This window comes from Sus scrofa, chromosome 9 (assembly GCF_000003025.6).
Source record: "Sus scrofa isolate TJ Tabasco breed Duroc chromosome 9, Sscrofa11.1, whole genome shotgun sequence".
NCBI lineage: Eukaryota > Metazoa > Chordata > Mammalia > Artiodactyla > Suidae > Sus > Sus scrofa.
The window spans coordinates 131,239,540-131,255,576 of NC_010451.4; the positions used below are offsets into that span (position 1 = coordinate 131,239,540).

A 16,037-nucleotide genomic window follows, 5' to 3' on the forward strand; every position below is an offset into this window, starting at 1 on the left:
AGACTATAACGAATGCTCAATAAACACTTAAAAAAAATAAATCTACCAGTGTATTCCAGTCCTTTGTGTAGTTGATAAACATGGTAGTGTTCAGAAAACATCCATTAAAAAGAGCATCAGGGAGTTTCCATCATGGCGCAGTGGAAACGAATCTGACTAGGAACCATGGGGTTTCGGGTTTGATCCCTGGCCTAGTTCAGTTGGCTAAGGATCTGGCGTTGCCATGAGCTGTGGTGTAGGTTGCAGATGTGGCTTGGATCTGCCGTTGCTCTGGCAGTGGTGTAGGCCGGCTGATGTAGCTCTGATTAGACCCCTAGCCTGGGAACCTCCATATGCCAAGTGTGTGGCCCTAAAAAGCAAAAAGAATATCAGTAAGATGGTACTTTCCTTTAAAAATACACCAAAACAAGAGCAAATCTAGCTCATCATTCTGTGCTACGAGAACTAAATAAACCAATCAAACCATAAAAAACTTGGAATCCTTACCTAGGTCGGCTCTTGCCTCTCTTTTCCTCTGAGAGGCCCAGCCTACTATGGAGAGTTTATCTCCTCCTGACTTCTCCTCTAAGCCTCTATTCAAGCGCCAGACTTTCAGTGTGTTGTCATCAGAGCAGGTAGCAATCTACAGAGAAATCCAGAAGGGAGTTAATAAGTTTCAATCAAAGATTCAACAACAATGTAAAAAGTCTATGTGTCTTAAGGACTCATCACTGGAGGATTATTCTGGCTGATATAACAGGATATAGAAAACGCTATCTGAAAGGTCAGATAACTTCCATTCCTTGCTTTCAGGAATCATTCCAGATTTCCAAAGCAGTGGAGTCTTTAATTTCTTCTTTATATACATTCTGCTGGTATATCTTTTGTGACCAGTCATTTCTTACCCAACCCAAAGCTCTACTATAAAACCAGGTGCATTTTATCCTCAACAAGTTGGACAAGTCAGTATCTTTATCACCTACATAACTATGAAACATATAATTAAGATGTTCTTCACTCTTAAATAATCCATTAGTTTATGTACTGACATTCAATTTCTATGACTTTCTTCTGAATTCCACAAGTTCTGGCTTATTGCTATAGTAATGGGATCATTCCCAAGATCTGACTTAGTCCATGACCCCAGTATGCTGTGACAAGTAGAATGAAGCCATCCCCTAAGATTCTTTTTCAGATAGGTAAAAGAGCAATCTGGGAAAACAACAAGTTCACTAGGCTGAAAGAAGTTAAAAATAACCTTTGCCCCTTTAAAAATATCTGACCATTCCTGATCTTGGTCCCAAGCCTTTTATGGCAGGGAAAGTCCAGCTTGAAGAGCTTGTGGCAAATGGCCACTGGTACCAGAGCTGTTCCCCAGCATTTGTTTATATAGTTTCTCTATTTCAGTCACTAAAGAGAGAGAAAAAAAGAACACACGTTCTCTTAAGTTTTGGCCCCCAAGAGACTGGCAGCTTTTTCCTTTCCTTACTGGGAGGCCAAAAGAAGACACACATATTTAACAGCTCAACAAGAAATGCCTGGAATCCCCAGTTACTCTATGGTCTATTAACAAGTTATTATTTACATAACAACTAACTACTAAGTCCGAGTGTCAGAAAATCTACATTCTTTATCTTATTTAATTTTCACAATATAAAAAGCCTTATACCCAAATAACCTCATCCATAAAGTGAGAATAAAGTTATTTGCTCAAGGTCACCACAACTAAGTGGCAGAGCTAGAATTTAAATCCAAGTTTTTCCAATTTCAGTCGAAATCTCTCTTTTTTAAGTGGTACTTTACTTTCCTAATTCCAGGCTATGGACAAAATTATTTATTAAAAAAATCTTAAAAAAAAAATTAGAATGGGTAAAAAACCCTGCCATTTCCTTTTTCTGTGCATAAAGATAAAGACAGTACGTGATGGATGGAAAAAGATGACATAATTAAGTGAATAATTAAAAAAAATTTCATCTTAGTAAGTTTTATGAAGATACAAAATTCTAGGTTAAAAGAAGATATTTCATGGAAATTACATGGAATCTGAGAGAAAAAATGCCATTGGGGTTTAATTACTGGTGATTTAAGTAATGATTTCAAAAAAGGTCTATCATGAAACTCATCATGGAAGTGGTATAGGGATATAGAAATAAAAAGAAATTCACAGCAGTACTGGAAAGCTAGCAAGGATATCATGAGTAAATCAGATGATGAGAAGATTCTGGAAGATTAAAAAAAAAAACCAGATGGGGAGTTCCCATCGTGGTTCAGTGAAAATGAATCTAACTAGGATCTATGAGGATGCAGGTTTGACCCCTGGCCTCGATTAGTGGGTTAAGGATCTGGCATTGCTGTGGCTATAGAGTAGGCCAGAAGCTACAGCTCTGATTCGACCCCCAGCCTGAGACCCTCCATATTGCCACGGGTGCTGCCCTAAAAAAAAAAAAAAGCAAACAAAAAACAAAAAACAAAAAAAACCCAAAGAAAACCCCCAAACAAACCAAACAGATGGGAACAAAAGGCAACAAAGTTTCAAAATGTAATTGGTGAAAAGGAGATCTCCACAGAACAGACATTTCTTGTTAAACCCAGAAAACCCAAAGAGCAAAGGCAGTAGGTTTTGGGTAAGTGAGTGGAGCTTGGGCTACTCTTACAACCTAACGTATTAAGATTTCACAGTAAGCATTTTTCAGGCATGTGAAAACCCAAACTGAACTATGACGACCAGTCAAGATGTTGCCTTTGATACACCACACTGATAATATGTAGACGTTCAAGACTAGTTTTCATCTTAGATTTTCTTTTTACCTTCAATTTTAAGATAAATTTTTAATAACATTAGAAACTTAATTCTATGTTTAGGGACAAAATGACTAGGGAGAAAAGAAATGCATCCTTACTCCTTAGTGTGTAATACATTATCTGTATCGGCAGAAAAAAATAGAATATGTGTGATTAATGATGATGCAGATCCTAGACAGCCTCAAGATCTTTTAAATGTGTACTTAAAGATAAAAGTCTGTATTAACTCTCAACCTCCAAATCTGTGATCTACTTTTTAAACCAACTACAGAGATTCATTTACAAACCTTTGTGAAGTCTGATGGACACCAGCACACAGATGTGACCTCTTGCGAATGACCCAGGAGCACAGTAGGAGGATGCCAGGGTGTGGAGACCTATCACGCCATCAAAAAAGAAACAAACGAGTCAGCAGACCAGTGTTAGGTCTCCCAGACAGAGGTGTGAATCTTTCCACGTCTCTGCCTTAGCTTTGGTGAGGACTGTTACCAAAGGCCCCCCGACATGTCTAGTTACAGCTCAGAAAGAGACCCAATAGACACATTTGTCATTAATCTGAAAATAGAATGAAAATAGCCAAAGTAAGTAAACAATATGAGCTTCGATACAAGGACAGGACTTATTTCAAGTCAGGACTACTTAGCTACACATATTTTGACTAAAATTGAAGATTGAAAGGGCGAGGTCAGCTACAAGGGAGTGCACTTCAAGTGGAACCTAGACTGGTTAATCCTGAAGACGGATCTCCTGGGACAGGAGGACAGTCTTCTTCCAAGAGAAGACTCACTGACTTTGAGGAAAGCCCAAAGTTTCATATAAGCTATATTTTACAAGACACTCTGGTATCCTTTTGGAGAAAAAAATTTCCTCTAAAATCTTAGTTCATTTGCTTAAAAAAATCTTGAATTTTCAAGTACTGCCACATTTAATACCTTTTTAATGTGTAAAGAAGGGTCGCATTTGTGCAGTACTACACGTGACTACGAATCATATTTTCCCCCTCATTGAAACGTCAGTGATATGCATTTGACAGCAGATTCATTCAGAGTTGTCAATCCTTGTCAAGAGGCCACAGGCATTAATCAGCACAACATGGAGTACAAACTCACATAACTATTATTAGCACAAGTGTTTGAAAAGAGAAATTATTCTTTTCATTTTTCTGAAGCTCTGAATCATTGCTCATTTGTGTGAAGAAAGTGGGGGCACTCTGGAAGGAATATTTGTGAGAATGACTAAGTAAGCTTCATGGATGCCTCACACTGTAGCTGTGGGATCGACACACTGATTCATAAGGTTACTACTCCTCTCTGGGGTTAAGTGGCACATATGTAATGACTCAATAAGCCAAAGAAGACGAAGAGCAGAATCTCATTTGCCTTGCTGGGTTAATTAAAGTTTCACAGAAAAGGAGACTTTTCCCCGAGATCTAAGATGCTCTCACTTGCTGCCTGCTCCTACAATGCCACGGAGAACAAGGGCTCATTCTCTCACAAGGCAGCGTATTTTAGAAAAGATTCTCAAGATAGTGTCTATTTCAGCAGTCACAGACATTCTCAATGGTCCAGCCCGTGGTTTCTTTATCCAAGGCCCAAGGAGGACTGGTAGCAACAAGTTAAAAGGAAGAGGAAACCCTCAGGTCCCCCTGACCCTCCTGGGTAAGAATATATTATTTTACTCCATTGGATTATTTGCTTGTTGCCTGTAGCTTTCCATTTCATGATATCACTGCCCTTCCTCAGTTTCCTAGGCATTACAATACCTAGAAGAAGCTGAATATCTATACCAGAGATGAAAATAAATGCCAAGAATAGAACCACCGATAGAATGTATTTCTGCATTTACCTACAGGATTTAAGAGAAAAAAACAAAGGATAGACCTGTTGGAACAACTCTGTACCATTTGATAGGCCAGGCATAATAACAGTAATAAAAAAAGCCAGCGTCTACTGAATGATTATCATAAGCCAGGCACTTTACATCGTATTAAAAGTGAAGGGAGGGTTCCTCAAAAAATTAAGCATGGAAATAATTACCATGTGAGCCCACAATTCTACTCTTAGGTATATACTCCCAGGAGAATTGAAAATGTATGTTCAGGAATTCCCGTCGTGGCGCAGTAGTTAACGAATCCGACTAGGAACCATGAGGTTGCGGGTTCGGTCCCTGCCCTTGCTCAGTGGGTTAACGATCCGGCGTTGCCGTGAGCTGTGGTGTAGGTTGCAGACGCGGCTCGGATCCCGCGTTGCTGTGGCTCTGGCGTAGGCTGGGGGCTACAGCTCCGATTCAACCCTGGCCTGGGAACCTCCATATGCTGCGGGAGCGGCCCAAGAAATAGCAACAACAACAACAACAAAAAGACAAAAGACAAAAAGACAAAAAAAAAAAAAAAAAAAAAAGAAAATGTATGTTCAAACAAAAACTCGTACATGAATGTTCACAGCAGCTTTATTCATAGAGCCAAAAAGTGGGATAATTTAAATATCCATCAACTGATGAATAAATAAAACCAGGCCTACACATACAATGGAATAGTCAGCTGTAAAAAGTAATCAAGGACTGATCCATGCAACAACATGGATAAACCTTGAAAACGCTAAGTGAAAGCAAAGCCAGACATAAAAGATCGTGTATGGTATGACTCCACTTATAGGAAATGTGCAGAATAGGCAAATCCGTAGAGAAAGAACCTAAGTTCGTGGTTGCCAGAAGCTGGAGGAAGAGGGGAATGGAGAGTGAGTCTTGAAGGGTATGGGCTTGCTTTCTGGAGTGATGGAAATGTTTGGAAATGAGGTAGTGGGGATAGCTGCACAATACTGTGATAATACTAAAAAAAAAAAAATCACTGAATTGTACACTTTAAAATGACTACAATTGTCAATTTTACATTGTACAAATTCTACCTCAATTAAAAAAAAACAGTGGAGGGAAGGGCATGTTGTGGGATGAAATGAGAACAAATGTCCAACAAGTTTTATAACGTTAGTAACAAGTAGTTTCACAGTTGAGGATTACCCTAGTATGTAAAATATACTTAGTGACTACTTTAAAGAAGATTAGTTTCTTCTAATGAAACTCGGGTGACTTTTAAATCCTTTGTTTTTATTCAAGTAAGTTTTATTTTCACTTCATTATTACAAAAACATTATCATAACTATATAACATCTTTTTAAAGCCTCCCTCTACTTTTAAATAGGAAGAAGCGACTATGAAGTCCAAGAGACATTCACATCTGCACAATCTGGGAATGGTCAAAACACAGAAAATCATCCTCTCTTACAAATTCTAGTTGTTACAGAATAAGATGAACTCAAGGCAGTAAGAATTCTAAAGTTAAAACTTGTGGAACTATGAAGGTACCCTTAGAAGTAACGGACTCTAACCTACAGACCTCAAAAAACATTTTGTATACTTGAACGAGCACCTTTCCTCAACAAACCTCCTTACTCCGCCCGGTCAGAAACGGAGCCTAATCTTCATTTCTGCCATGAGATCATTTACACTTCCTAAAGCGTCAGGCTCAGCATTTCGCCAGTCAGCGGTAGAATGACAGCGCCAAATCAGTTTATTTATAACCACTTCAATACTCTCCAGTGGCTGCATCAGAAATGAACCAGGGACAGACAGAGTAGGGGTGAGGGGAGGGCAAGGGGTAGGAAATTGAAAAAGAAAAAAATATAAATCTTTTTATCTTTAAGTCTTGGGCTTCAGTGTCAGAAAGTCTGCTGTATTACATCTCCTATTTGCTGGGTGGTGGTAAGCATTAAAGGCCATTCTCTTCCGTCTTGAGATCTAAAACTCCCTCCTTCCACTGTTTTCTCGTGTCCACGGGCTTTTTTGGCAAAGGAAAACCCTAAAACCTGGGAGAATTCCTGATTCCTAAAACCTAACAGCCTGAATACTCAGCTTGTATGGATTTGTTTTTAAACTACACCCCTCCTCCACTTTCTTATCATGGAAAAGAGAAACTGAGCCACCCTGCTAGGCAAATTCAATTTTAGGAGCACTAAGTTTGCCAGGATCTCAAATATCAGAGCCTTCACACTGAGTTATGTGTGGACAGGCAGGAGAACATCATGTCTGAACCACATCATTCAGCACTAACATGTGACCCAGCCCAGAATTCAGAAAGGGTCACCCATGCGTGTGATAGCCACTGACTGGATGTCTGAAAACGGGTTACGAATGAACAGCCAGGTATCTGTAAAGACAGGAAGCATTCCATAACCCCGATTTCCTCAAACAGAAAAAAACAGAAACAAAAAAAGCCAACCAACCAAACAACCAAAAAGGCCTTTATAGTGGAGAGGAGAGCCAGGGAAGAACTTCAGGAACTGGCAGCAAAACTACACACACACACACACACACACACACACACACACACACAATATCTATAATTATATATATAATTTAATGTACACATATATTTAAGAAACTGATTTTAAATGATTTTTAAAAATGGTTAATGCCAAAATTTTTTTTTCATAATCCTTTATTATGCTTTTTTGGTATGTCTGAATTTTTTTTTTTTAAAGAAGAACCTTAAAAAGATACAGACCTTGGTAGGAATAAAATCCTCTAGCTAAGCCAGAAACCAAAGTAGAGAAAGGAATGTAAGACAGTGAGGGAAGGAGAAAGGGAAAATCAAAAGATAACAGATATGAAGCATAAGACAAGACCAAAAGACAGATACATCAGTGCTAGTCACATGAGGTTTAAAGCTCAAGTCAGAAGAATTTTATAGACAAGAAGCTAGGTTAAAAACTCCTGTAAGATGAGGGTCTCAAGAGTATATTTTATAAGCAACTTTTCATTTAAAGATAGAACAAATAGGGGAGTTCCTGTTGTAGTACCTCAACAGTTAACGAACCCGACTAGCATCCGTGAGGATGCAGGTTCGATCCCTGGCCCCACCCAGTGGGTTAAGGATCAGGCGCTGCCTTGAGCTGTGGTGTAGGTTGCAGACGAGGCTCAGATCTGGTGTCGCTGTGGCTGTGGCGATGGCCGGTGGCTATGGCTCCAATTGGATCCTTAGCCTGGGAACCTCCATGTGCCGAGGGTGAGGCCCTAAAAGACAAAAAGACCAAAAAAAGGGAAAAAAAATACAGCAAATGAAAGAAATGGGTTTGTAGAAAAAGAGGCAAGGGCAACACAAAAGCATCTTGGATGGAACAACATCTCCACCTTGTGACCAGCTAGGATATTGTTACTAAGAGCTTTTGATAAGGTAGTGTTGCGTTTTTGCAACTTTAGGTACATAGAGAAATCATTTTTTAGTACCTCTCCAGGACCAGATGAAATTAAGCTGAAGAATTATGCTTCATATCTGACAGGCTCTACCCCTGTCCTGCACTAAAGATATGACCTCCTAGAGACTGGCAAGACTAATACAATTTCCTCCTGAGAAGGGATTTGATAATACTGAAGTTTTAGACATTATGACTCTAAAATCCAAAATACGTGAACTCTAATCTTTCTATTCACCAATGTCAAGGCCACTTATGAAATATAGGGCAATCTAGAACATAATTAATTTCTAGCTCTAGAAAAGCAATGCCCTAACGCTCTTAACCTTTCTCTGAACTCAGATATATTTCCATAATCAATTATTCCACAAGAGTCATTTTTTCAGTGGTTAGCAGGTACTGCTTTCAATTTTCTCCACTTGATTTTTTTTTTTTTTTTTTCCTTTTTAGGGCCACACACACCCTAACCTATGGAGGTTCCCAGGCTGGGGGTTGAACTAGAGCTATAGGTGCTAGCCTACACCACAGCTCACAGCAACGCCAGATCCTTAACCAACTGAGGGAGGCCAGGGATCAAACCCCATCCTCATGGATCCTAGTCGGGTTTGTTAACCGCTGAGCCACAATGGGAACTCCCCTCCACTGGACTTTGAATGAACAGCTTTAAATTTCTTAGCCTAGAGTAGTCACTCTAGAACCACTGTTTATTTAAAAAGTGAAAAAAAAAATTGGTGTAACATAAATTGGGAGCCTTAAAATAAATAAATGAATAAATAATGCTATTAAATTTATACGGAACTGATAAAGCAGCCACATCTATTCTGGTACCCTGAAGAATGGCCACTGAGAGGAATGCAAAGAACACAATTATAATACAAGTATTTTTTTTATTTATTTTTTTTAAATTTTTTAATTTTTTGTCTTTTTGCCTTTTCTAGGGCCGCTCCTGAGGCATATGGAGGTTCCCAGGCTAGGGGTCTAACCAGAGCTATAGCTGCCAGCCTACACCAGAACCACAGCAATTCAGGATCCGAGCCGCGTCTTCGACCTACACCACAGCTCAGGGCAACGATGGATCCTTAACCCACTGAGCAAGGCCAGGGATTGAACCCGCAGCCTCTTGGTTCCTAGTCAGGTTCATTAACCACTGAGCCATGATGGGAACTGCAATACAAGTATTTTTAAGTGAATGTTTTATGTAAGAATCTGTGGATGATTTGGGTATAGGATTTTATGATCAAAATACTACTATTCTGAATGATTTTGAAAATACAGGGCTAAAAGGCAATACAGCATTTTTTTTTTTTTTTTCAGGAAGCAGGACAAAGTATTTAAGATTCTTTCCAGTCTACTAAATTCTCAACTTCCTGATAATCTGTAAAACTGTTGGAGGATATGGATTGTCAATTTCTGAGAAGCTCTGACCATGAAAATGTGATATATTCTGTGACAATCAGAGTGATGTTTTGGCTATACCAAGAGGCAAGAAGCAATTTTTACTGAACATGCGATATAGAAAAGCTAAATATGGATTTACATTAAACTTACTTCATCTTGGACAGAAGAACTATTTGCAGGAATACTTTAGTCTTATCTTTAGGGGGAAAGTTTGGTAACTTACCTTCCAGATATAGGCAGCTTCATCACTTGAGCCGCTGACTAAAAACTGGTCATCTGGACTAATACTGGACTTAACATAAAAGGTAGAGTTCTGATGTCCATTGAAGATGGCCACTGCCAGAAGAAAAAAATAAACTACTTAGTAATTGTTTCCAGTTTTCAAATAAATGAAGACAGCACATATGTTCTAACAAGTATTATTAGTGTATTGACGACCGAAGCAGATGGTCAAGCTACAGTCACCAAATGAAAAAGAACTGGCCTTTTGCAGAAAAATAAGCAAAATCCTCAAAAGAGCTTTATATGAATTAGACCCAATTTCAAGATCCATGTCCAAAGACTTGGTGTGGTATACTCCTCTTGGTATAGAGAAGAAAGTGATGAAAAACATTCTTAAAGGAAAATAACACAGCGAGTGCTCAATCTTTTAGTAAAAGGCCTTTATCAGACCTTCTCTCCCCACCCTACGCTATGTTTTTCCCATTGCATTATATATTAGTCTTTCTTCCTCTTAGACTTCAAATCTCTTGAGGCTAAATTTTTTTTTTTTTTTTTTTTTTTAGGGCCACAGCTGTGGCATATGTAAGCTCCCAAGCTAGGGGTCGAACTGCAGTACAGCTGCCAGTCTATGCCACAGCCACAGCAACACCAGATCTGAGCCAAGTTAGCGACCTATACCACAGCTCATGGCAACACCAGATCCTTAATCCACCAAGTGGGGCCAAGGATTGCACCTGAATCCTCATGGATACCAGTCTGGTTCGTTTCCACTGAGCCACAATAGGAACTCCATCTTGAGGCTAAATTTTGTATCTTATTCTTTCCTCACTAACCTTATAATGCTTTGAACCCAGGAGATTTTCACACAATTGTTTATATAAAAAGGTAAAAATCGGTGAAAGGAGTTAAGATTTGGATAGCTTGTCTGAGATATGGTAATCTTTAATCCAGCACTTTAAAGGCTGAAGAGTAGAAGCAGCCAGTGGGGTATGTATTCATGTGTAAGATACTCCAAACAGGTTAGGTTTAGGCTTCTCACTACCCGATCTAGCAAAACATACTCAACATGTTCTTCTATCCTAACGAGACTAAAACGTAAGTCCACTGGCAACAGAACACAACCAGGAAAAAAATGAAAAAACCTCAGTCATTGGAGAATTTAAAGATACACTGAAGTGAAAAAATGTTTCACTTCAATCTTCTAATGGACGGGAAAAAGAATTACTAAGGGACTTAACAGCTTTCCATAAGTACTCACAAAAATTCCTTCCTTTTGCTAGAATAAAACTGGAGAAAAAACTGTATTTATAGCTTTTCAAGAAAAGGCTTGCATATCAAATACCCTCCATATCAAATACTATTACTGTGAAAGTTAAGCAAGAGAGAATCAATTGAGATACACATGCTATATCGCTACTATGGTATGACAGATAAATTCTCACAAAACAAACAGGCTCTTTTATTCTGAATACAACTGCAAAACTCTAACAGTTTATCTTTTTCAACTCTAAACGATGAATGGAAAACTATAGACCAAATTTCCCATTAAACTCTTAAGTATTTATTGCCCTCTGCTGGTGTAAGAAAACCAACATAAAGTACATAGGAAATGTTTCAAAACGTGAAAAATCCTTCTAAAACCTATCTTGGCTTTAACGCACACATGCACGTGCACACACACATACACGTCTGTCCTCTAATTTGTAAAGAACAGAGCTATTTATCTACCCATCGACATATCTATGAAAACCAATCAAATTACTTAAGGAGCACAGGAAAAAGATTACTAAATTATTAGCAAAGTGCACTTGGGCATATTTGTTTGGTGGCAAGAAACTAAATTCAAAGCCGCTTTTAGGGTCACACTATAACAAAATGATACAGAAAGAGCTCTTGGACATCTGATAATATAATTAGCATTAGGCTTTTATCTTTTCTAGAAAAATTTTGAAGTGTGCTTTATATGATTAGATAAATAAGTTGTCCAGTTCTGATTCCATTCAGGAAGACAGCAAAGAAAGTTATACAACCTCTTCCCTCTTCCAAATACTCTTACTCTTGTTTAGACAACACTGGATATAATCCAGAGCATTGAAACTGCCAATTGTGATACTGCCAAAGTCCTAATAATGGCTTGTGGTCAGTCTTTAGAAACTTCTGTAAAAGCCCAGCTAAACTCTCTGTATGATTTTGAGATTTCTTTTTAATCAACACATCTTACTTTTGTGGGAGCTGGGTAGCTATAGGGATTGGTTATAGAATTCAAAGTGTGTTTCTGACAGAGCCAAACCTAAGAAATAAGTAGGTTACTAATATGTAGCTTGCTTAAGTAACTGATAATAGTCTTAAAATGATGTAACTCAACCTTCCTAGAGTGTGCTTGAGAAACTTTGACTTTTTAAAAATGTCTGTTATCAGCTTTATAATCAGAGTCTGCTTATAATTTTCTTCAAGGAAAAAAAAGGGGGAGGTTGGGAAAAACATCTGGAGATAAAACAGTCTCTGTCCAAAATTAAAGAGAAGGCTGAGGTAGATAGGAACTGTTTGGGAGCCTTAAAACACCTAAACCCTCTAATTTGAATGAGCAATCCCTAAACAGGACAAAAGCTAAGCATAATAGCCTTCTCCATCCTACATAAAATAAGATAATTCTAGGTGTAGCCACAGGGGCATAATTTCAGGAGAGATTCTGTCAAAACTAAGTCACAATATAGAGCAGGATTCTGATCACTTGAGAAATCATCACAAGGTAAGTACATCTATGAAAACAGCACTGGAACATCAAAGACCCTAAAGTCCTGACATATCTTAATAAATTTGGAAAAAAGGTCGACATTAAATTATCATTAACAAAAAGTCCATAGGAGTTTCCAAGGAAGAGGACCAATGACTAAGATCCTACCTGGAGAAGTCTTTAATCCAGTCATATTGAACATGTAGATGTTGTCATCTGTGCAATTAGCAAATAAAGTAGAGCCAGTGGAATCCAAAATCAGACTTGAGTACCCTGGAAAAAGAAACTTTAATTAGCACGCACTCATGACGGAGAACTGAGGTGAAGATAATCTTTTCAGATGATTTCACAAGACGCATCATCAGAATTCTTCTTCCCCCAAACATACACAAACCAAAATTAGGCTTCTGAGTTTTTACTTTGTCAACTTCAAAAAAGATACTTCTATATATTAGCTTCTCAAGTCAATTGAGAATAACAGTGGTTGAAAACTAGCTTAATAATTATTTTTAAAACTGTAACAAAAACTCAGGTATCCAAAAAAAGCCCTACAAAAAAGTCCTCTAGCGTATGCAAAGGCTTACCTAGTTTTCTGGTGCTGCTACCTGGGTACGGGAAACACTTGGATGCTATGGGCTCTTGTCGATAAGCAGTATAATTCTTACGTAAATCCCATATTTTAATTACCCTAAAAACCAAGGTAAAGAAATAGATATTTTGTAGTCCTTCTCCAATCCCAACCAGTTTCAACTACATTTGAACATGAAATGACTTTTAATCTAATCCTCTGGTACATCAACCAAGAACTGTGAGGATATCTCATCGGGAAACAGACTGAACTATCTCATATAGTTGTTTCCAGTGTCGGGCTAACAATTCTGGCAGAACGGAAACGGATGTGATCTGACCCACTGATGGGTTGCCTTGAGTTTACTTCAAGGGAGCGGAAAAGGAAAATGAAGGTTAAGTGCTGATAGTCATTGTTTCATTGTTTTAAGAAACACACACACACACACAACTCCAACACTTCCTAAGCCTTTAACGCTCTGCATATAACCTTTGACATCATAAGTATTAAGCTTTATTCCCATGGTTGTATCTCCATACATTAACTCCTTAAGTAATCCAGTTGAAGCAAATTTTCCTGTGAAATATGTTTTTCATTTCATCTGTTGGGATAATTTTCTACACCTAGTTTGTTGGCAACGTGAAAACACAAGCTTCATTATAAAAAGGCAGTATCCTTGGAAACAAAACTTTCATAGCCATTCACAAAAATAACTAACTACCCTTAGATAATCCAGAGAATTTGGTCCACAGAGCATTTGAGTGTCCATAGGACAAATAGAAATCCTAGTTTATTAAGCCATCACCTTTTTTTAAAGTACAGTTTTTGAAGGGAGACATGTCTTGGGAGATATATGGGCAAAAAGGGGGATGAAGAAGAGTATTTTAAAAAGAAAGAGTTCGAGTTCCCATTGTGGCGCAGTGGAATTGAACCCGACTAGTATCCAAGAAAGAGTTGTTATACTCAAGGAACTTATTAAATTCCAACAAAGCAACCAATCAAGAAGTATCACAAACTTATCCAAAAGCCAAACATTCAGATCAATCATGGTTGGAAAATATGTTAAAGTCCTTAGGCCTTATTATCAATCTAGTTAGACTACCCCCAGGAATGCCAATTACATGCCTAGAATCAGATTCTTTCTTTTAGAGTATTACTAAACTTGAGAAGATAAAATCCAAAATACAGGCATACCTTGTTTTAACTGTGCTTTGCTTCATTGGGCTTTACAGATACCGTGTGTTTTTTTTTTTTTTTTACAAATTGAAGGTTTGTGGCAAGTCTATAGGTTCTATTTTTCCAATAGTATCTTCTCATTTCATGTCCCTGTGTCACATTTTGGTAATCCTCCCAATGCTTCAAACTTTTAAATCATTATTATATTTGCTGTTATGATCTGTGATCAGTGATCTTTGATGTTACTATTGCAATTGTCTTGGCATTTTTCATCATTAAAGTATTTTTAAATTAAACTCTGCTTGTTGACTTTTTTTTAGACATAATGCTATCGCACTTAATAGGCTACAGCATATTATAAATTTAACTTTTATATATACTGAGAAACCAAGAAAATCCATGTGACTCACTTCACGGCAATATGTGCTTCACTGCAGTGGTCTGGAACCAAACCCACAATACCTCCAGGGTATGCCTGTGATAGAAATCTTACTTCTCAAAATAAGGTCACTGATTAAATTATACTGCACAGCCAAGCAAGTTACCCTCCAGGTTCTCTATAAAAGCAGCAGCAGCTAACACTGCTCCAATGTGCTAGGCAATGTGCTAAGTTGGCACATTATCTCATTTAATTATTTGAGCAAGAGTCCCAAAGAGATAAATTTTCAGTATGATCTGTTTCTCAGCTGGTTACATACTATGCTGAAAGTTAAAAGCACACACATTAAATTATAATGGAACTAGGTGACTTCCCAATCACGGTTCCTAGAAAGACAGCTCATCAAAAGAACCAAGAAATAAAGACCTTTCTTACCCATCCACGGCTCCTGCTGAGACTAATGTATTTTCATCTTGAAAGAGGACCACAGTAACACTCTGCTGGGAATCCTAACAGCACAAAGAAAAAAAAGATAAGACAGAAAACATATTTGAGGTATAACAATCTTCACTATCAAGAGACCAAGGTGTCAACATGATGGTTTTTCTCTCCAAACTCTGAATTACACTAAATTCTCCCTCTCCCAATAATTCTAGTCAGACACATACAAAGATCGAGAAGTAATTCAGCAAGAAAATGACCTAAACATCAAAGTATATTACATAGCACAAATGCTTTGTCTTATACACAAGAAAAAACTGGTGTTTAAAGGGTTTTGGTACTCGTCTCAGCCTGCTGGCTCTACCTGGAATCATCCCTACCTTAGAAAACTCATTTAACTTGTACCTGTTTCATCTATGAACTGTTCCGTCTACCCAGATTATCATATAGGATGTCTAGATGAAGATGAATAAATGCTCTGAAAAATCTAAAGGAGCTCAGTGGAGTTTTACCTCCTCACTGCTGTTAAGTTTTCTTGGCTCAGAATCTGATGCAATGTCTAAAATGTTACTCATTTCATCTGGCCTCCAAAGACCAATGCTAACCTTGTCAGTTTCCATTCATGCCTGTGCAGTTTAAGTTCTAATGTTCTAGCAACCACACATTCCCAAAATATTAGATGCTACAGACCAGGGAAAATTAGCAAAATAAAGAACACTGGTGATTTATTTTTAAGAAAAATATGTATTATGGGCATTGTTTGAGCTTTGACCAAAAGATGCTAACGAGTAACTATATTCCACCCAAATGTTCCTCAGTATATTTAATAATCTTTTGCCAAATATTTCAAAAATATAAAAAACTCCCATCTTTTCTGTAATTTGTATTATGAAAACAACAACAGGGATCCCTCTCCTCTACAGAAACTACTATATTATGGTACTTAATATGCTTCTTCACACTACCCATTGGCCTCTTCCTAATGAATCCCATTACACTGTAGATGAAATGTATGTATAAAGATCTCTAGGGATGAGTCTCAGGAAGCTGTATCTTTCACATTTCGCCAAGTAACTCTGCTGCACACTAGAG

At 37.9% G+C, this 16,037-nt stretch overlaps 1 protein-coding gene across 1 annotated transcript in view; it reads right to left on the reverse strand.

Annotated features, from left to right (window-relative positions):
* Window positions 1-16,037, reverse strand: part of DTL (denticleless E3 ubiquitin protein ligase homolog) — a 49,587-nt gene that overhangs the window by 13,700 nt on the left and 19,850 nt on the right. Inside the window, 6 exon segments of the mRNA XM_013979970.2 lie at window positions 487-622; window positions 3,069-3,158; window positions 9,649-9,761; window positions 12,550-12,654; window positions 12,966-13,069; window positions 14,940-15,013. Of these exon segments, the coding sequence (XP_013835424.2) occupies window positions 487-622; window positions 3,069-3,158; window positions 9,649-9,761; window positions 12,550-12,654; window positions 12,966-13,069; window positions 14,940-15,013 (622 nt within the window).